Genomic DNA, 21,871 nt, shown 5'->3' with positions numbered 1-21,871 from the left:
TAATTACTTGGCTACTTTTAGCAACACTCCTGTCCAGTGTTGCTAACTAGCTAGCAGTAGTACACAGTAGTGTTGCTACAAGTAGTGTAGATATTAGTTTCCCTACATTTACAAGTACAATGCTAACTAGCTAGTAATATTGGACAGTACTGTTGCTACAAGTAGCAAAGTTACTCAAAGTGTAGCTAACTGGATAGCAGCTTTCAAAGAGAGTCTGAGCTTTTCTCAGCTGGTAGCCGATAAAATATGAGGAAACAAACTTGTGTTGGTTTGATGTCTGGGTGAATATGGAGGAATCGTAATGATGCCTTCATTGACCTTTTATGAACATCATTCTAGCTCAGTTACTCTGGAAAACAACGAATAAGCATGTGAAAATGTCATAAAATATTTCAAATGTGGTTCAAACCCATCCCCAGGCACGACTATTGGTCTATAAATGTGTTATTCAGTGTTTATGCATGCGTTATGAAGGTTTTTATAAGGGTAACCTGCAAATAAAAGTAAGCATCTATTCAATCCACTTCACAGAATAGAGTTGAACTGAATTAGCTGTGATGTTGACTCTCCTCTGCTTTGTTTTTATTGAGAGCGGTGGGGCTCACTGGGTTTTAAGAGATGAGCAGCAGATGCTTTGTTCGCTTTTTTGCTGGAGCAGCTTAATGTTTGGTTGCTTTTTTGCGCGTCAGTGTCGTGTTGTTGTGTGCAGTGGTGGTGTGGCTGTGTTGACCTTCAGGAATACAAAATGCCCGATTCTGTTCTCACCCTGCACTCGTTTTTTCTCTTCTAACTGATCTTCTCTCGCTCTCTTTCTCTCGTCCACCGCAGGGCGTTTGTGTACCTGAGTAACCTGCTGTACCCTGTCCCTCTGGTGCACCGTGTGGCGATAGTGAGTGAGAAAGGCGAGGTGAAGGGTTTCCTCCGGGTCGCCGTGCAGGCCGTCTCAGGTACCGTCACCTAATTTCTACATTTCCATTTCCATTTAATCCACAGACATACCATTTATGGTCATTAGAAATATTTGATATAGCGTGTAGGTGCATGAGTCCATATGAAGTGCACTTTTTTTGTTTTTTTGCTTAATTCAGTTGTTCTTTAGTGAGAAATGTAGTGTTAGTGAGGGAATACAGAAATTCAGCAGAAGCCGTGAAAATACGTAGTTGCTAAACGTGTAAACGAGTTTTTACATTTTTTCTTCATTGTTTTTGAGCACAACAGAAACAGCAAAGAAAAACAAATGCACAAAACTGAATTAATCATAATGAATAAATAATGAATGATGAATCTCTCATTTTAAATAGGTCTGACTCCTCCCTCATATTTACAAATCACCTTACACAGAACTGGCCCTCACCTAAATGTACAACTTAGCTAAATAAGCCTGGCCCCTCCCCCAGATTTACAAATCACCTTATATAGGCCTGGCCCCTCCCCCAAGTTTACAACTCACCTAAATAGGCCTGGCCCGTCCCCCAAATTTACAACTCACCTAAATAGACCTGGCTACTCCTCCAAATTTGCTAATGACCTAAATAGGCCTGGCCCTCCCCCAAATTTACAACTCACCTAAATAGACCTGGCTACTCCTCCAAATTTGCTAATGACCTAAATAGGCCTGGCCCTCCCCCAAATTTACAACTCACCCAAATAGACCTGGCCCCTCCCCCAAAATACCAACTCACCTTAGTAGGCCTAGTCTCTCCCTCAATCTACAGATCACCTTAAATAGGCCTGGCCCCTCCCCCAAATTAATAAATCATACCAAATGGCACTGGCCCCTCCCCAAAATGTACAAATCAGCTTAAATAGAGCTGGTCCCTGCCCAAAATTTACAACTCACCTAAATAGGCCTGGCCATTCCCCCAATCTACAGATCATCTTAAATAGAGCTGGTCCCTCCCCCAAATTTAAAATCACACCAAATTGCTTTGGCCCCTCCCCATAATTTACAAAGAAGTTTAAATAGAACTGGCCCCTTCCCCAATCCTGATATCACCCTTAAATATTTGCTGGAAATAAACACAAGCAGTCTTATTCCAGTAACCGATCTGGAAATCAGTGCCTCGTTGTTTCTCTTCACAGCTGATGAAGAAGCTCCAGATTACGGCTCGGGCGTCAGACAGTCGGGAACGGCTAAGATCTCATTTGAGGATCAGCAGTTCGAGAAGGTGTGCAACGCTTTAGTTTCTCAATGTCATGGTTCTGACATCATAACCTGTTTACCCGTTACGCTGTTTACCCGTTACGCTGTTTACACGTTACGCTGTTTACGCGTTACTCTAGTGACACTGCAATGTTTTGACTGTGCTCAGTTTCAGACAGAGTCGTGTGTAGGTGGGATGTCTCACTCTAACACGTCTCAGGAGGAACTGCGCATCGTAGAGGGAGAAGGACAAAATGCTGAACCGAGTCTCTCAGCCGACGAGGTCAACAACAACACATGCACAAGTATGTGAGAAATGACATGATGTTAGATTAAAGGAATTAAAGGAAACATGTTGACTGGAGTTGACTGGAGCTACAAAGCTAATGTAGCTAAAAGCCTATGGCTACCAGTTTAATACAGAGTCTGAGACTGGGCCAAGGATATAAACCCAGAAGTTATGCTGGGAAAGTTCCTCGTATTCAGAGTCATGTTATGTACCGGCTAAAATCCATTTTCTGAATTGATTATACAACTGTGTAGTTCATACCTCTGAGGTTCTTGAGCAATTGTTGAATTACTAAAACAATGCTAATGTTCGTGTTAATTCGATGCGCTCTCCTGTAAAGAAAACCACGTGTCCATGGTTTGAAGGATAAACTGACCAATCACTCTTCTGCTACGCTCACGGAGAAAATGTCATTTTATTCACAATTTTATCCGTAATAAAACAATCCTCCATGTCCGTAATGTGGGAATGAAACTACTTTTCGTGCACTTGAATAGGATGAGATATAATTATAATAAGATAATGATAGGATTTTATAATTGTATTAAGTCCACCATGACTCCCGATTGTGGTGTTTCTTCCCGTCAGTCACCCCGGATGTCCCTGGCAGTCCTCAGAAGGAAGGTGTGGAGGGTGTAGCGGACGCCATACAGGAACAAACACTTTCACACCTGAAGATTGGAAGCAGTTTCACCTTCAGAGTCACCGTCCTGCAGGCGTCCAGCATCTCCGCCGAGTACGCCGATATCTTCTGCCAATTCAAGTGAGTTCACGTGCTTTAATATATTTATAATAATAATAATAATAATAATAATAATAATAATAATAATAATAATAATGTATTTACAATTCTGTTACCAATTTGGTTACATTTACTATGAAACAAAATAATATTTAATAATTATAATGTGCTAATAACATTGATTTTTAAAGTGTTTACACTTAATCCTGTATCCTGATTGGTCAGAATGTGTTGATTAGTTTTCTAGAACAGCAGCGCAGCTTTATATTAACGCGCTCGTTCTAATACGGCATAGTTTCTATAGTAACAGCTCGTTCACAGCGACGTGTACGGCAGACAGTGAATAATAAATGGATTAATGAATTAATACATTTATTTAACATGCACGGAAGGAGTCTCCAGTGTCAGCGCTTTGTAACTTTTTTGTTTTTGTTTATTAACTTCACGAGAGAGAATAAAGAAGAGGCCAGTGAGGGAATGACTGACCATGTGTAGCTGCTATAATGTAAAATACAAATCGTGATGTAATTTTATAATAAATAAATAATTGTGATTGTAAAATTGCTATGGTGTAAGAGGAATAAAACACCCAGGGATGTGAAAAGAATTAACTTAGTGATGGGAACAGTATCTCTGCTTCATCACACCACCCTGAGACTGATTATTATTATTATTATTATTATTATTATTGTTATTATTGTTATCATTATCATTGACATTATCATTATTATTATTATTATTATTATTATTATTATAGTTTTTTTCATTATCATCATTATTAATATGATTATTATGATTATTATGATTATTATTATTATTATTATTATTATTATTGTTGTTATTATTAAATAGGACTATAAGAAAGGATTATATTTAATTCCTTGATGACTTATAAACATAACTGGATATAAGTGGTGATAGAGTGATCGTGACCTCTATATAACGATGCACCGTCTTTAATATTTATTTAAAAATTCTGTCAGTGAAATGATGATCATCCGTTGCAGTGAGTGATATTTCAGTCCCTTATTATCAAGTGAAACGTTTTCATCCAAACTAATTACAGAGTAAATCATTTCAAATGGAAATATAGACAAATGTCTTAAATGTTTACGCAACAATACGGCAGTAAACAGCTCCTACTGAAAACCTACAGGTAAAGGGATTAAGGAATAAATTAATAAAATCTTCCGGAAATGAATTTCAGCCATTTTAAAGGTTTTAATAACAATTAATTTAAATAAACCTGTGTGTTCTCTACACGTCCAGCTTCATCCACCGGCATGATGAGGCGTTTTCCACAGAGCCGCTGAAGAACACGGGACGAGGGCCGCCACTGGGCTTCTACCACGTCCAGAACGTCAGTGTGTTTATTTACTTTTTATTTACACCTGTCATTCTATTTCTTCTTCTTCTATTCATTAATGATACATATATATATATATATATATATATATATATATATATATATATATATATATATATATATATATATATATATATATATATATGTCTTTATTTGTGTTTTTGTTGTTGCAGATCACGGTGGACGTGACTAAATCGTTTGTGGAGTACATTAAGACTCAGCCCATAGTGTTCGAGGTGTTTGGACATTATCAGAAGCAGCCGTTCCCTCCTCTGTGTAAAGACCTCATCAGGTAAGAACCCGTCTCTCTCTGTCTCTCTCTCTCCTCACACTGACCAATCACAGGTGTCTGTGAGCTCAGGTATGAGGAAGAGGGCAGAAAGAGCTTCCTGTGACTTAGTGAGAGCAGCAGCTCAAAAAGTCACGCTTCATTGGCTACATGTGTCCTGCGGCTGGAGGGCGGGACTCGGCCAAGATGGGTTTAGAGAGAAAATGGGAAAAATTATTTAATAATAATAATAGTAATAATGTGTGTGTGTGTGTGTGTGTGTGTGTGTGTGTGTGTGTGTGTTTTCAGTCCTCTGCGTCCATCGAGACGTCAGTTCCCTCGCGTCATGCCTTTGTCCAAACCAGGTGAGTCTTTTACCCACACACACACACACACCCACAAGCACACTTTTCACACATTTCCTTCTTCTTTTTTTCTCCTTCTCCTCCTCCTTCTTCTCCTCCTTCTTCTACTTCTTCTTCCTGCTCGTCATGATTATTAAAGCTGCGTGCTCTGTGTTTTCCCTCTCAGTTCCGGCGACTAAGCTGAGTGCGATGGCTCGCTCCTCGGCCGGTCCGTGTCACTGTAAATACGACCTGATGGTGTTCTTTGAGATCTGTGAGCTGGAGGCTAACGGCGAGTGAGTGTCACAGTAACACACAGCTTCATGACTCTTTATCTCTCTGTGCATTTATTCATCTGGATCTTCTCCCTGTTTCTCAGCTACATCCCGGCCGTGGTCGATCACAGGGTGGGAATGCCCTGCCATGGAACCTTCCTGCTGCACCAGGTCCTCTTAAAACACACTCACACACACCCACACACACACACACACTCTACAATGTCCATCTCTACAACACGTAATTACTCTATTACATTTGTGATGGCAAAGTTGCCAACGTGCATTCACAAGGCGATAAAATGATGTCGTGAGAAAACAACTTTTGTTATGTTGAGATCACAAGAAAACGAGTAAGAAAGAAAGAAAGAATAATAATAATAATAATAATAATAATAATAATAATAATAATGCATGGCCTCTGTAGGGCTGGAAGGGGGTTGATGGAAGCATTTTAAATGGCGTCCTACGATACAGGCTCAAAGTTTATGTGTATTAAATTCTATGTCGAATCAAATCGATTTCCTTCTAAAGCAACTTTTTGTAATGTCTGTTCAATGCTTTTCTCATCGAACACAATAATGACTTGAAATGATCTTTTGGGGGTAATTTCTCAGCCAAAATCCATTGATTGATTGCGATGAATTCCATCAGTTAACCGGCGCATCGTGTGATTAATTCGGTGAAGCATTTTAGTCAATTGACAGCCCTAATATACACACATGCAGAATAAGGTGTTGAAAAGCATAAGTACGTATACAATATACTAAATATAAAAAGAAAGAAATTCAATGCAAAAATTTCAGTAGAAGAAATCATCATTGTCCACATATTTAAATAAATAATATATAATGTTTTTTTTTTTTCTCTCTACAGGGCATCCAGAGGAGGATCAGAGTGACTATAGCTCATGAGACAGGACATGACATCGTATGGAAGGAAGTGAAGGAGCTCGTTATCGGTGAGTTTTAAATCGCTAAAAATCGCAGCTTCGGTTCTCGCTTCTCGCTTCTCTTCATCGGAGGGAAAACGTTCCTGCTGGATCAAAAAACACGGCCAAAAAGCATGAAATTATTTTAATAATCGTAACAAATACCGTAATGTCCATAAACTGCAGTTATACTTTTCATATTTAATCTTCTTTTAAATATTTTTAAAAGGTTTCATTTGCGTTGATCTGAGCACTGGGGGAGCTGCTGGAATATTGATTTACGGAAAGATTTATATAAAATTATCTTCATGTCACCACTTCATTTCATCTTCACTTCTTTTAAGCTTGATTTTAAATCACGCTCCGTTTTTCCCTTCAGGTCGAATCCGTAACACACCTGAAGCTGACGAGACCATCATCGACCCCAACATCCTGTCCCTCAACATCCTCTCTTCCAGCTACCTTAAACCTTCTTACGAAGACAGGTACTCACACATACACACACACCTTTCTTAAAAACACCTGTTGTTTTAGCTGTTTAACGACAGCTACTGCTATTACTCATTTTAATGAGATCATGAGTTCACATTTACTATAAACTTTATAAAGTCTTTCAAAACTGATTTTTCCCCCCATTAACAGCATTTATGTTGTATTCACACGCAGCAGAGTCGCCAGTGTTGAATGAACACCGTGCAGTGTTTATATTACGTCCACATGGACACACATGAACTCTGAAAGTGTTCATTCGACACCTGGGATTTTGCTCTGTGGCATTTCCAACCCGTTTTTGACCCGTTGCTACAGCGATATGGGAGACATGCTACAAAAAAATGGCCGCCTGTCTGCTTTTGTTTTCGAATAAAATTCACCTGGAGGAAAAACCGATTCACTGAAGGGGAAAGGACTGCTGGTGGTTACTTTCACTTCATGCTGATGATGCATGATCTAGGTGAACTGTGACCTGTGAATTCCCGAGCCTCGGGTTTTGTGAGCCAGTAGAAAGCTTCGGCGGGATGGTAGAGTCTTTGCTCGGTTAAAGAACAAAGGCGATGCTAATAATTATCAACTCACGCCGGACTTTTGGCTCGCTGTTTTCTTATTGTTGCTCGGCACGCATCTGAAAACTTTTTAAAAATTAGACGTCTCGTCTTGTCCGCGGAAATGGAACAGATGACTGAATGAAGATTCAATACCACTGTAACTATGTTGCACGGCATCTTCTGTCATTTTTCCCCCCTGACAAATAAACGTAACCTTAAATACGTGAACATTTTTTACGGCACGATTCGGTTTTGCTTGCTAGGATTGACTCATTAGCAACGTTGGCATCTCCTGCAGATTCTATGATTCCAAAGAATTGTAAAAAAAAAAAAACGCAAATTTACGCCCATCTTCTTATTGTGAATTTTGATATACTGATGCCTTTGTACTTGGAACTGAGGGGAAACCCATCAGTTTCAGAGTATAATCAAATTCAGGCCTGTAATTTGCATATTGCAACCTGATTGGATGTCATGTTTTATGATGTAATAACACTTCAGATTTCACACATTCAACACTAACTCTGTGTTCATTTCCCCTGAACAGATCTTAATCATGAAAAACACATGTTATGAAGCGTAGGGTGACTTTATCACGCCTTTACTGATCTGACTAGTAAATAAACACTAACGTCAAGGTGAATGCAACTGATTTTCACTGCACTCTAACTGTCCAACTTTTCTCTTGCTGTACATCCTCTTAGCGTTTCCTTGGGAATTGACCATAGGTATTTTCTTCATTTTTCCTCTTTTCTCTGCGCTGGCATGTTGTGATTCTCTAGGCATGTGCTGATAATCAGTTACAGCAGGATATACAGTGCTGCATGAGATGCTTTAAGACTTAGTAGAGTAGCTGCATTTTTCTGTAGTGTTTGCGCTTCTGAGATTCAGTCGATCCCACTGGCAGGTAAGGCAGCATGAGGAAAGCTGTCTTCTAAGATTTCTTATAAGTTGATTTTCATATCATATTTCCTTTTTGCTAAGAATCTCATCATTCTGCGGCAGAGAAGTTCCCTCTGACTAACGCCGTCTTTTCACTGCTTCTGACGAACGACCGGACATCATTCGTGTGTAATTCGCGTCAGTCAAGTCTCACCGGGGCTCAGTTTTCCATTTTGTGTGACAATGACGATGTGCTGAATTATTTATTTTTTTTGGAGTGATTCGGCAAACGTGTCTGAAAGTTTGAAACGAAAAAAATTGTTTACGGTTTTGTTTTTCTAATTCCACGTTTACTTAATAGTCAAACCAAGTAATAGGTTCTTCAGAGCTTACTTTTTTCCCTCTTAGCTAGCTGATGTTAGCTAGGTTAGCTAGGCATTCTGTTCTCCACAACTAGCTAGCTGGCTAAGTACGTATAAATCAGATGTGTATTTTATCTCTGTTGGAAATATACACAGGAAGTAAAATTGTCAACGTTTTTCCACATTTTATGTAGGTTAAATGTTTGAAATTTCTTTTCATGGGTAAATGGTGGCAGTGTCTTAGTGCAAACACGATCAGTGTACACAGTCAGTGAAAGTAGCTATTGCATGCTCAAAAATTTGCTAGAAGTCACCACATAGATTAATTTGCATATTCATGATCATCAGTTATCATAGTATCATCATGATTGGTGAGTACATTTTTCTGGACACTGTGATGTGAGCCAGAGAGCCATATCAATACAGGACAGCTGCTAACATCTGCTCAAAAAGTTGTTCTTTTAAAACAAAAAAAAAGATAAAGTCTTTAAAAGGATATTAAAAAGTAGCCAAATCTAGCAAATTGAAACACCAAATGCAATATGACAGCCACCAGGGGGTCGTATCCACAGGTCGTGTGCAGTGAAAACGCGGCATAACGGTTCATTTAAACTTTTATTCCTTATACATTATTGTAGTAATGTGTTTTCAGCATTGTGTCTATACTGTTAACTGTGATAATTAGGTAATGATTGTGATGCGAAAGTTTAATTGGAACATGTCTACCCTACAATACAATGATCATCTTATTTAACAATTTTTGTAATGGTTCTTGTTTTCTGGTACGATGGCCTGCAGGACGTTTTATCGGTTCGAGGCGGCATGGGACAGCTCCATGCACAACTCCCTGCTCCTGAACCGGGTCACACCATACGGAGAGAAAATCTACATCACGCTCTCAGCGTACCTCGCGGTAAAACACACTTGTCTTAAAAGTGCACTTTCCAGCCATAACATTCAGACCGTCAGCTTTAAAGGCTTAAATGTGAATGTGGAAGGTTTCTCGTGTGTACGTTAGCATTGTGGGTGATAATATAACACAGATTGTGGTTATAGCTATAACTATATCACTAGCTAGCAATAGAACTAGCTCACGCTAACTGTGTGATTAGCGGTGGGCGATGTAGCATGAAATTTTCAAAAATCTTTAGGATATATCATTTTGTTAAAAACACAACAGGGACATCACCATAAGTTCAGAGATTTGTATTTAGTCTTTATAAAAATGAAAGTTTTTCACAAAGAAAAAGGGGGATTTAAAAAAAAAACAGTTTAATGTTCAGTCGGTTACATTTCTCAGTCAGTAACGCGGAATTATTAAAGCACAGACACGCGATGATAACGACTTAATGACAAACTCTGTTGTATCACACTGTCATCTCGCCCAGTACAGTATCTCAGAACACAACCCTGTAATTTGCATATTGCAGCCTGATTGGCTGTTACATATTATGATGCAATAACACATCAGATTCAATGTTCATATTCAATAAGCCAGATTTTCTAATGAGCTCTGGTGAGTTATTTCTTTTTTTTTTTTTGCATTTTAACACACTGCACACTCACATGTCCTCTAAATGGATTATGATAATAATTTACATAATCGCAACCTGATTGGCTGTTGTATTTTATGAAGCAAAAACACGTCACTCTCAAACTTTAACCCAGATGTTCTAACGACCTGCTCAGCTGCAGAGACTTTTTTATTTTTCTATATCTGTACACTAATACCAAAAACAGTAATAATAATTATTAACATATTGCAACATGATTGGCTATAATAATTTTGACTCTTTTTTTAATGACTTTTTTCAGTTTCCTGAATCATGTCTTTATGGATTTGGAGATTAAAAAAAAAAAAAAAAAAGTCCTTTTAAAAATATATAAATAAATAAAAACACCTCGATTGTTCAATTTAACCGGGTATTTGCAGTCATATTTACACTGAAGATCGGCATTAAAGATTTTTTCTTTAAATAAACTTCGCTCATTAATGCAAGTCCTTATTGTTTGCATGTTTTCTTCTCTTGAGCTGCTGAGTAATTAGGAGTTTATTTTATTGAAACCCCTCAGATGGAGAACTGCAACCAGCCTACGGTCATCACCAAAGACTTCTGCATGGTGTTCTACTCGAGAGACGCCAAGCTTCCTGCGTCACGTTCCATCCGGAACCTGTTCAGCACCGGAGCTCTCAGGCCCTTAGAGGGGTGAGAACCTTTATTTTTAAACCAACGTACGATTAGAACACATGCAGTGGGTCCTGCGACTCTCAGCCAGTGTTGTGTAGGGTAAAACCTGTCAGTCATGTAACTGCAGCACACCTTGTGTGGAATTTATATTTTCTTAGTACTTTTAGCATCAGTTACCTCACCAACGATTTAGCATGCTGGTTATCATATGGACTGTCCCGTACCGTCTGTCCCGTTTCCTTCTCCATTTCTCTTTTATAGTCAGTGCTCTTATCTGTAACTGACCGTAACCTGGCCGCTGATTATTTGGGTAATCGTTGGTTTTTTTTTTCTCCTCTTTTATTTTATTTCAGTAATCGTGTGACTGGAGTGTATGAGCTCAGCCTGTGCCATCTGGCGGATGTTGGAAGTCCAGGTACATTTACATTTATTCATTTAGCAGACGCTTTTATCCAAAGCGACTTACAAATGAGGAATGTGTTCTCGGTTAATAAAAGCTGTTTGTAGTTCATCATTTATTAAAACAAAAGTAAAAAATAAATATATAATTTTTTTTTTAAAACATTTATTAACAATTATTAAAACAAAACACATAACACATACACGAGGAGTGCGTGTTGGTGATTATTACTGAAAATACGGATTATTTTCCGATAAGAGCATGTAGCGAAGTGTTTTATTCCTGTTACACCACAGCAATTTACCAACAATTACAGTTTTGAATTTTTTTTTATTAAAGAACAACACTCATAACTTTTATTCATTTATAATTACACTTAATGTTGTTGAACGTCGTGTTCTCACTTACGTTATAGCAGCCAGCCTCGCCAACCTCTCTTTTTTCCCCTCTCTTGATGTTAATAAGACAAGAGAAAAAAAATTACAGCTTGTCATGTTACAGAGAAATCGCGAAGAAGTGTAAACTCCTTGGAAAACTTACAAAGTTCTCAGAGTTACAAAGTGCTGACACTGGAGACTCCTTCCGTAAATGTTAAAAAAAACAAACTTATGCATGTTTTTTAAAAATGGGTTTATTATTAGTGGAGCGTCCGTCGCGCACGTCCTTGTGAACGAGCTGTTACTATAGAAACGGTAATGTATTACTACAGGAACAAGCAAATTAATGTAAACCTGTGAGTTGCAACTGCGCTACTGTCAGGGCTGCTCATTATAGAAAATTAATCAACACCTTCTGACCAATCGGAATCTGTGTGTGTGTTCAGGAATGCAGAGGAGGCGTCGGCGTGTGTTGGACACCTCAGTGGCGTACGTTCGTGGTGAGGAGAACCTCGCTGGGTGGAGGCCTCGCAGTGACAGTCTCATCCTGGATCATCAGTGGGAGTTGGAGAAGCTCAGTCTCCTGCAAGAGGTATGTTGTTCAGAGACCGGGACGTTCCTGCACACGTTCCCGACTCGTTATCTGCAGTCATAATACCCCAAAACACCCACTTTTCATCAGAGTATCTTGTTTTTTTCATGCCTCCTCATTATCATTTTCCATTTAACATTCTTTAGTATTCTCACGTAGGAACGATATGACACAAATATATATTCTGTAGTGTAACATACGCAATCATGTGGAGAAAAAGTAGTTTATTTCAAGCGTCACCATTACAGATTATGACATCTCTATATTATTGTCACTTGTGATATGCTTCATGATGTTTAAAGCAGGAAGCAGGCTAGCTAGCTATATTCCTCCACATTTAACATTGGGTGGCTAAATTTAACCATAGGGACAAGAGATTAGACATCTTGCTAAATCTAACCACAAAGACGGCAGATTTAATGGTAACTATCTACATGAAATCATATAGATGACAGATTTGACATTATCTAGCTAAGCTTAACTATAGGGCTGAAACTTTTAAGATAATCTAGCTAAATTTAAAAAAATAAAATAAAAAAATACATATTTAACGACATCCAGCTACAGTTCACCATAGGAACAACAGATTCGACATCATCTAGCTAAATTTAACCACAGACATGACGGATTTTATGTTATCTATCTAAATGAACATGTAGAGTTGAAGGGTTTAAGATTAGGTAGATACATACATTTTAGCACAGGAAGATCATCTAGCTAAATGTAATCACAGATTTGTCATCATCTGGCTAGATTTACCAATAAGGCTGGAAAATTTAAGTTTGGCTATCTAAATTTAACCATAGAGACAATATTTATATGTTACCTAGCTACATGTAACGCCAGATTTACCAACATCTTAATATAAGCATAGGAAATACCGATATAATGTGAGATAGTTAAATTTAACAATGGTGTGTGTGTAGGTGGAGAAGACGAGACACTACCTGCTGTTGAGAGAGAAGCTGGAAGCGTCTGTGCTGCTGAGTCAGGAGTCTCTGTGCAGTAAAGACCTGATGGAGTCGCCCAAATCCCCAAGTCCCAATTTGGCAGGCAGCCCCATTCTGGATGGAACCAATGAGAGACAAAGGGAGCTGGCTGCCAAGGTGATCACTTTTTCCCTCCACATTATCTGTTTATTCACACTGATCGACAAATTTGATGTTATCTGGCCAAATTAAACCACAGGTCTGAAAGATATATGGTTATATGGTCGCTAAATCTAAGCATCATATTGAATATTTCCTAGCTAAATTTAACTACAGTGTTGACAGATTTGACATTATCTGGCTAAATGTATCCATAAGGCTGAAAGATTTAAGGTTAGATAGCTAAATCGAACCCGAGATATTAGATTCAACCAAATAAACATCAGATTTAATGTTATCTACCTAATTTGAAACTATAGGAACAATAGATTTTATGCTATCTAGCTAACTTTAGCCTGAAGAACAATATACATATATACAATGAGACTAAGCATACAAGTCGTTTTACCAAAGAATGGTTAAAGAAGAATAAAGTTAATGTTTTGGAATGGCCAAGTCAAAGTCCTGACCTTAATCCAATAGAAATGTTGTGGAAGGACTTGAAGCAAGCAGTTCATGTGAGGAAACTCACCAACATCCCAGAGTTGAATCTGTTCTGTACTGAGGAACGGGCTAAAAGTCCTCCAAGCTGATGTGCAGGACTGATCAACACTTACCCCAAACGTATAGTTACAGTTACTGCTGCACAAGGGGGGTCACACCAGATACTGAAAGCAAAGGTGCACATACTTTCCCCACTCAGATCTGTAATATTGGATCATTTTCCTCAATAAATAAATGACCAAGTAGACATTTTTTGTCTCAATAGTTTATTTGAGTTCTTTTTATCTACTTTTAGGCCGTGTGTGAAAATCTGAAGATGTTTTAGGTCATATTTATGCAGATATATCGAAAATTCTACACAAATTTTCAAGCATCTCTGTAGATGACAGATTTCACATCAGATTGCTAGGATCTAATTAGATCTGAAATTATTGACCTACATTCAACAAAAATGATAACAGGTTTAGCGTTATTTACATATAATTGAACTAAATGGATGGCAGATTTAACATTTTCTGGCTATTTTAAAATAGGGGATGTCAGATATCACATCATCTAGCTAGGTGTGACCATAGGAACAATAGATTTACTGTTATCCAGCTTCTGTTTAATGTTAGCTAGCTAAACTGAACAGTAGGGATAACAGATTTAAAATTAGCTAGCTAAATTTAACCATTGCTTTAACCAAAATAGCGCCATGCTGTGGGGTAGTAAAGATATTTTGAAAGATTTTTAAGATTAGATTTTAGATAACAATGCTGCATTACTTATAGCCCCTGTCTAGAGTGTTATTCGCACAACGCATTCATGTTACAACAGTTTACACACATGTAAATGTGCTAACATTGAATAATTTCTAAAATGCTGGTACTTGTGGTCTAATGGTAATGCTCTTCCTCTGGTCCTCAGTGTCTACGACTGCTCATGCACACCTTTGACAGGCAGTACAGCCAGGTGAGCTGCAGTGCCAGTGAGAGCAAGGTGAGCTTTTACCACCTCATTTCCCCACCCGTGGGCCTTGCCTCTTTCCTCCATTCATTCAGACTGGCCCTCTGTCTGCTCTGCCTCTCTACTTCATGAAGAGAGAGCGATCATGAAGCTCATCTACCTCTGCCTCATTTATATAGACTAGTCTTAAACTAGCTCTAGCTATCTCTGACTTATTTAGATGAGACAGTAATTAATCTAGAGGGGTCAGAAACCTACATGAATAAATGAGCTCTATTAGCTTTACCTAATTTAGAACGAGCGGTCCTATTTGCTGTACCTAATTTAATTAGAGTAGTCAGAAATCTGCTTTACCTCATTTTCAGATAACACAAAAATAAATCCACTCTATATCTCTACCTTATTTATACAAGAAGTAATACATGTAGAGCAGTCATTTATATGCTCGACCTCATTTAAATAAAGTGGTCATAAATCTGCTCTGCTTCATGTAGATAGAGCAGTCAAAAAAAATATGCTCGGCTTAATTTAGATAGAGAGGTCAAAATCTGCTATACCTCATTTCAATAGAGCGGTCAAAATTCTACTATATATCATTTAGCTAGAGCAGTCAAAATCTGCTATACATCATTTAGATAGAGCAGTCAAAATCTGCTATACATAATTTAGATAGAGCAGTCAAAATAAGCTATACCTCATTTAGATAGAGCAGTCAAAAGCTGCTATACCTCGTTTCCATTGAGCGGTCAAAATCTGCTATACCTCATTTAGATAGAGCAGTCAAAATAAGCTATACCTCATTTAGATAGAGCAGTCAAAAGCTGCTATACCTCGTTTCCATTGAGCAGTCAAAATCTGCTATACCTCATTTAGATAGAGCAGTCAAAATCTGCTATACCTCATTTAGATAGAGCAGTCAAAATCAGCTATACCTCATTTAGATAGAGCAGTCAAAATCAGCTATACCTCATTTAGATAGAGCAGTCAAAAAACTGTTATACCTCATTTAGATAGAGTGGTCAAAATCTGCTAAACCTCATTTAGATAGAGCAGTCAAAAATCTGTTATACCTCATTTAGATAGAGCGGTCAAAAATCTGCCATACCTCATTTAGACAGAGCAGTCAAAAAGAACCCTGCTATACATCATATAGGTCAAGCATTCAAAATCTGCTCTGCTTCAGTTAGACAGAGTAGTCAAAACCCCTCTGCTATACATCATATAGGTAGAGCAGTCAAAAATCTGCTCTGCTTCATTTGGATAGAGCGGTCAATAAACATGTTTAGCTAATTTCCATAGAGCAGTCGACATACTTCTCTGCATACTGTACTGTAACGCATTCAAAAAGATTAGCTATAAAATGGACTTATCTCATTCAGCTAGAGCAGCCAATACACTGCTCTATATTTACATAAAAGTCACAAATCTGCTCTATATTTGTACCTTATTTAATATTTATGATATGATAGAGTGGTCATAAACTGGCTAAATGTTTATACCGTATGTTGATAGAGTAGTAAACGTGTTCTACTTATTTCTAGATGAAACAATCCTAAACCTGTTCTGCCTCATACGGATAGAGCCGTTAGAAATCTCCTTATTTAGACAGAGATGCTCGAACTCGCTCTATTTCTTTCACGCATGTGTTCATTTCAAACGAAATGACTCCATGCTGCCTCGCTGCTTGTAGTTCCTCCTCCACTGTACTCCTTCCATCCTGTAGTCCATCAGACCGAATGCTTGCTGAATGCTAGCCCTGATTTTGGCCTGTCATGATTTTGTGCTGCGGTGGCTTTGAGTACGCTCAAAAGTGTGAACTGAAAATATTTGATTATTGACGACACGGTGTTCCTCTGCTTACATAGCTGTCGGAGATGTCAGCATCTCTGCTGAGAGACACGTCCTCCTCTGCGCTGAGCTCACTCACTCCATCCACTACCTGTCCTTCTCTGGTGGACGGTCACTATGGAAACCTGGACCTCAAGTCAGTTTGTTTCTTTTCTGCTCTTTTTATGGTTCATTTTGTTTTATATAATGTGTCTATTTTGCTATTGATCCATTTGTGATTTTATTGTATGGCACCTCATTCCTCAACCTTGGCAGAACACAGAAATCTGAGTGTGTAAAGTGTGTGTGTGTGTGTGTGTGTGTGTGTGAAATACAGTGGTGCAGAGACTCACTCTGGAGCCTCCAGTCCGGATTTGGACCCGTTCAGTCCTGAGGAAAGGAAACCCCGAAACTGCACCTTCGTCCCCAACATCCAAGAGATCCGTGTCAGGTACTCACTCTCTCACTCATGCAGACTCGGAAACACGTTATGACTCTCCTCAAAATTTCCTGTTTAAATACAATTACAATTAAAATAATGCAAATTGCAATATTAACTGCGTAAATAATGCACATGTGCTGTGGCGATGATGTGAAATGTGCATTGTTGTTGTTGTGTTGTTGTTTTGGTTCCTGCAGCCCCATAGTGTCTAAGAAAGGCTACCTGCACTTCCTGGAGCCTCACACCAGTGGCTGGGTGAAGCGTTATGTGGTGGTGAGGCGTCCGTACGTCTATCTGTACCGCAGCGAGAGAGACAGCGTGGAGAGAGCCGTCATTAACCTGTCCTCCGCCCAGGTGGAGTACAGCGAGGAGCAGCACGGTCTCCTGAGGGTGAGACTGTCTAACATCCAACCAACTGTCTCTGTCTGTCTGTTTCATTTACAATTAAATACAATCCTCCTACCTGTTTGTCTGACATCATGTCTGTCTCTCTGTATATATCTCTGTCTATCTCTCTATCTTAATATTCATGTCTGTCTGTTGTTCTGTATATCTACTTATCTATTTATCTGTCTCTCTTTCTTAATATTCATGTCTGTCTGTTGTTCTGTATATCTACTTATCTATTTATCTGTCTCTCTTTCTTAATATTCATGTTTGTCTGTTGTTCTGTATATCTACTTATAAATCTGTATGTATGTTTGTCTCACTGTTTATATATATATATATTTTAATATATATATATGTCTTTCAGTCTGTCTGTCTGTCTGTCCATTAGTATGTTTATAACACTGTATATTGTCTGTATATTGGTCCAGCTCTGCTTTTATTTACACGTGTCTGTCTATTGTTCTGGTTGTCTGTCTGTCTGTCTTGTAAATCTTCCAGTCTATCATTGCACCTGTCTCTCTCTCTCTCTGTGTGTATATTGTGCTGTCTCTCTGTGATGTCACATATTTAACATTTCATGGCAGCTTTATCATAACAGAGTTACTGAGTAGCTGTAGAAACACCCGGTGTGTTACACGTTGAATTATTATTTTTTCCTGCAGACCCCGAACGCGTTTGCGGTGGTCACTGAGCATCGTGGGATCCTCCTGCAGGCCAGCAGCGATAAAGAAATGCACGACTGGCTCTACGCCTTCAACCCACTGCTGGCGGGAACCATCAGGTAGAACCGCGCTCTCTGTGTGTCTCAGTTGTTTCTTTATTTCCAGCTCCACAGTGATGAAAGCTTTGTTACGAAATAGTCTAAATAAGAACATTTGGTGGCAATATTTTAAAAAAAACAAAAACAACCACTTTTCTTTCCTTTTTTCACATTATCACTCCCAAACCCTGATATTTTGGATTTTAATTTTTTAATACCTCTGTCCAGTTGCAAAATTCTACAGACAAACACTTAACCTTCTGTTTTGGACTTTGTTTGGGGAAGGAAAAAAAAAAGGAAGAAAAGTCCTGCAAGGAAAAATCAATAGACACTGTGGTTAGTTCACTGAACGACCTCTAGGTGGTGCTGATGTGCACACGTGTCCTATTAGCTATCATGTAGACATTCTGTGTTGTTGCTGTTGTTGTTTTTATCGTAATAAATAACAGCAAAGCTTCAAAAGGAGTCCAGAAAAATTCTATATTGTAAAGTATTTTAGTGAAAGTTTTATTGGGCTTGGAATGCACTATAATATTAAAATAATGGAAAATAAGAGTAAACAGGCTCACACCTTCTGGAAGCTTTGCTATACGTACTTTGACTTTTCCTGAACAAATTACATCTGGATAACATGGAATTCCTGTCCTGCATTAGACCAGGTTTATTTCTGATTTGATCTGTCCTCTCGTTCCTCAGGTCGAAACTCTCCAGGACAAAATCCGCGCAGATGAGGATGTAAACGAAACGCTGACGATCCTCCATCTGAGCTTAAACGCAGAAACTCAACACACTCCTGTGCTGTAAATACTGGTGTGAAGATAATAATAATAGCCTGTGCCTGCCTCCCCCTCTACTGCCCCTCTGCCTCTGTGTGTGTGTGTGTGTGTGTGTGTGTGTGAGAGAGAGAGAGAGAGAGAGAGAGAGAGAGAGTGTGAAAGAGTATAAATGAGTATGAATTTATGGGTACGTCACTAGCAAAAGTCCTAAGTACTGTAACTCGCGTAACCGCGTTAAAAATCTCGCTTCTTAGTGATAATTATGATAAAAATCAGCACCATACGAAACGCCTCCGTTTTAAAATGTAAAGAGTTTAGCTGCTGTAAATGCGACACAATGCTGCATATATATATATATATATATATATATATATATATATATATATATATATATATATATATATATAATGTATGTGTGTGAGTGTGTGTGTGTGTGTGTGTGTGTGTGTGTGTGTGTGTGTGTGTGCTTCTGTAGGTTAGATGTGAAGAGCTGTTGTTCCCCGAGCTTTCCCTGAGACGGTCAAAAAGCGAGTTAATACGATCACTGAGGGTTTTTTGGTGTTTGTGTTTTTTTGTTTGTTTCAGAAACAATTTAACCTAATAATCATTCAAATACAGACAGTATAAAAAAACACACACACACACATATATATATATACACACATATATATATATATATATATATATATATATATATATATATATATATATATATACACACATATATATATATATATATATATATATATATATATATATATATATATATGTATGTATGTATATATATATATATATATATATATATATATATATATATATATATATATATATATATATATATATATGTATATTATGCTCTAGGTTTGCAAGTACAGGTTTGGCAAATGCAATCCTCCTTCCCTTTTTAAATACTTAAAAAATACTTAAATACTTAAATACTTTAAAAAAAACAAAAACCCTAAGATGAACCCTAACCCTAAGACAAAATTTTGTAATTAGGACACCAAACCTCAGCAAAACTAAAATTCACACTATAAATCATGTTCCACACATAAGACCGGCACAATTATTTTTTTGAATAATTTATATTATGAATATAAGAGGTAGTAGATTGAGCGTGGCGCTGATATCCCAATCAAAATTCCTCTCGTTACCTTTACTGTGAGACCTGCAGAGGGGTCTCACAGAGGGGGGGGTGAGACAGATTACAGAGAAACATTGTGAGGGACAGTTAACGAGACGTATTCAGACAGGATTCGTTTCCCTGGGTGACGTCTGTAATAAATTCGTCTCCTCGGTAGTAAAACTGCCCCCCTCCTCCATCCAGAACACGTATAAATGAGTTCCAGGTTGTTTTCTCTGCAAACCCGTATGATTGTTACACGACGATATGGTCATGTGATCGTGTTTATTTTATCCCCCCCCCCCCGTTTACTGTTAGGTGATTAAGGAACTTATACTGATACAACTGCTCACTGAAATATTTCTAGAAAAGGTGAATAAATACGATGAGAAGCTGAAAATGCTGTTGTTTCTAAAGACCCCCATGTCAGTGTAATGCTGTCTGAATAGGACTCATGAGCAGGTATAACTGGTGCAGACTTGGACAATATTGGAAAAAAACAAAGGCTCACAACCATTTAAAAAGCACTAAAGCATGCTTGTCAGTGTGAATTTGATTACGCAATACACGATGATATTATACTGTGAGATTTATTTTTGTCAAGGTTTGTTAACCTCTTTAGGGTTTTTATTAAACTGTCACTCCTCATTTAGAAAAAAATCCTATAAAAAATGACGTGTTCCAAAACTTTTGATAACTATTTAATAAGGGAACGAGAAAAAACGCAACAACACAACTGGCATTGAAGAGGTCCCTTCGGCTAATTATCATCCCGAGTTATTATCATGGTCGAAGTTATAAAACATTTTATCACATTTATCAATGAGGAAGATTTTAGTGAGTTTTTTTTTTTACTCACGTGACTTATTTACTAAGCGTCATACGTTTGAAACGTTATTCATCTACGTATTTGTGTCGCACTTCACATCGAAGATGAGTTCGGATCATTACATTACGCTCGATGTACTCTGTTGCTTTCGTTTTTCTTTTCATTAATACGTTCCGTTCGCACGAATGTGAAATCTGGACCTTTGGTGTTATCGGTGTTTATAGTTTTCATGCCGATCGCTAAAATCGGCTGAACGTTGGAGCGATCGATGAGTGTTTGATGGACATGGTGTACAGTGTGTGTATCTCAGAGCGTCTGAAAGAAAAAAGATGGTAAGATTATTAAAAATATATTTATTACATATTATATACATGATTATGATTGCTTATGAAATGCAACCAATTGGCTTTTCCAAATCCAGTTTCGGTTTTATAGTATTGAAACGAGAGACCAAAAATGTTTAAAAATCCCCCTGCTGAAATTATTATTTGTAAAAAAAAAAAGATTTCTAACATGTCTTAATTGTGTTTCTGGTGGTGTGTAATGGTAGCTTAATGGAATTTGTCATTCCTAATGGTTCCTTATGTAATTCTATCCTGATACTGACCACAATGCAAGTTGAAAGGTCCTGTTTGATTTTGGAGATATTGTAACCAGAAAATTGCTAACGGAAGCCTTTAGGACTCTGATGGAAACCTTTAAGCCGATTCCCATTACATAATGGAAACCAACAGAGACTTTCCAAATGGACTTTAATATGGAAACGGACAAATTCAAACTATTTCTAGAGTTTAAAGTGCAAAATTGTCATTATTAGCGTATCTAAAAGTAGCTACACATCAGAGACGTCATAGCGCAGGAAGTCGTTTGCGTTGAGGATGTTGATTAGCGTAAAACCTGCTCGTGTTGTGTCGTGTTGGTGGGAAACGAACGACCAGCCAGTCCTTCACCACCACTTTATATTTGTTTGTGTGTGTGTGT

The 21,871-nt window shown here is 38.0% G+C and overlaps 1 protein-coding gene across 5 annotated transcripts in view; it reads left to right on the top strand.

Annotated features, from left to right (window-relative positions):
* The window catches only part of kif1ab (kinesin family member 1Ab), a 53,288-nt gene extending 33,695 nt beyond the window's left edge, over positions 1 to 19,593 (top strand). For 2 of the 5 annotated variants that reach the window (XM_017491271.3, XM_017491274.3), the window contains 23 exons: positions 829 to 947; positions 2,083 to 2,168; positions 2,313 to 2,448; positions 3,021 to 3,195; positions 4,444 to 4,534; positions 4,714 to 4,832; positions 5,118 to 5,173; positions 5,340 to 5,448; positions 5,532 to 5,598; positions 6,304 to 6,388; positions 6,738 to 6,843; positions 8,106 to 8,129; positions 9,444 to 9,558; positions 10,719 to 10,852; positions 11,188 to 11,249; positions 12,058 to 12,203; positions 13,130 to 13,309; positions 14,705 to 14,776; positions 16,609 to 16,727; positions 16,908 to 17,021; positions 17,210 to 17,402; positions 18,065 to 18,183; positions 18,859 to 19,593. In XM_017491271.3, coding sequence (XP_017346760.2) covers positions 829 to 947; positions 2,083 to 2,168; positions 2,313 to 2,448; positions 3,021 to 3,195; positions 4,444 to 4,534; positions 4,714 to 4,832; positions 5,118 to 5,173; positions 5,340 to 5,448; positions 5,532 to 5,598; positions 6,304 to 6,388; positions 6,738 to 6,843; positions 8,106 to 8,129; positions 9,444 to 9,558; positions 10,719 to 10,852; positions 11,188 to 11,249; positions 12,058 to 12,203; positions 13,130 to 13,309; positions 14,705 to 14,776; positions 16,609 to 16,727; positions 16,908 to 17,021; positions 17,210 to 17,402; positions 18,065 to 18,183; positions 18,859 to 18,901 — 2,470 coding nt within the window. In that variant the 3' untranslated portion in view covers positions 18,902 to 19,593. The remainder of the gene's footprint in view (positions 1 to 828; positions 948 to 2,082; positions 2,169 to 2,312; positions 2,449 to 3,020; positions 3,196 to 4,443; positions 4,535 to 4,713; positions 4,833 to 5,117; positions 5,174 to 5,339; positions 5,449 to 5,531; positions 5,599 to 6,303; positions 6,389 to 6,737; positions 6,844 to 8,105; positions 8,130 to 9,443; positions 9,559 to 10,718; positions 10,853 to 11,187; positions 11,250 to 12,057; positions 12,204 to 13,129; positions 13,310 to 14,704; positions 14,777 to 16,608; positions 16,728 to 16,907; positions 17,022 to 17,209; positions 17,403 to 18,064; positions 18,184 to 18,858) is intronic. The other 3 variants (XM_053687334.1, XM_017491275.3, XM_053687335.1) reach the window with 2 other exon arrangements.
* The last annotated feature ends 2,278 nt before the right edge of the window (positions 19,594 to 21,871 follow it).

This window comes from Ictalurus punctatus, chromosome 17 (genome assembly GCF_001660625.3).
Source record: "Ictalurus punctatus breed USDA103 chromosome 17, Coco_2.0, whole genome shotgun sequence".
Classification (NCBI taxonomy): domain Eukaryota; kingdom Metazoa; phylum Chordata; class Actinopteri; order Siluriformes; family Ictaluridae; genus Ictalurus; species Ictalurus punctatus.
The sequence above is the reverse complement of the archived record's forward strand: the minus strand, read 5'-3'. Positions and strand labels throughout refer to the sequence as shown.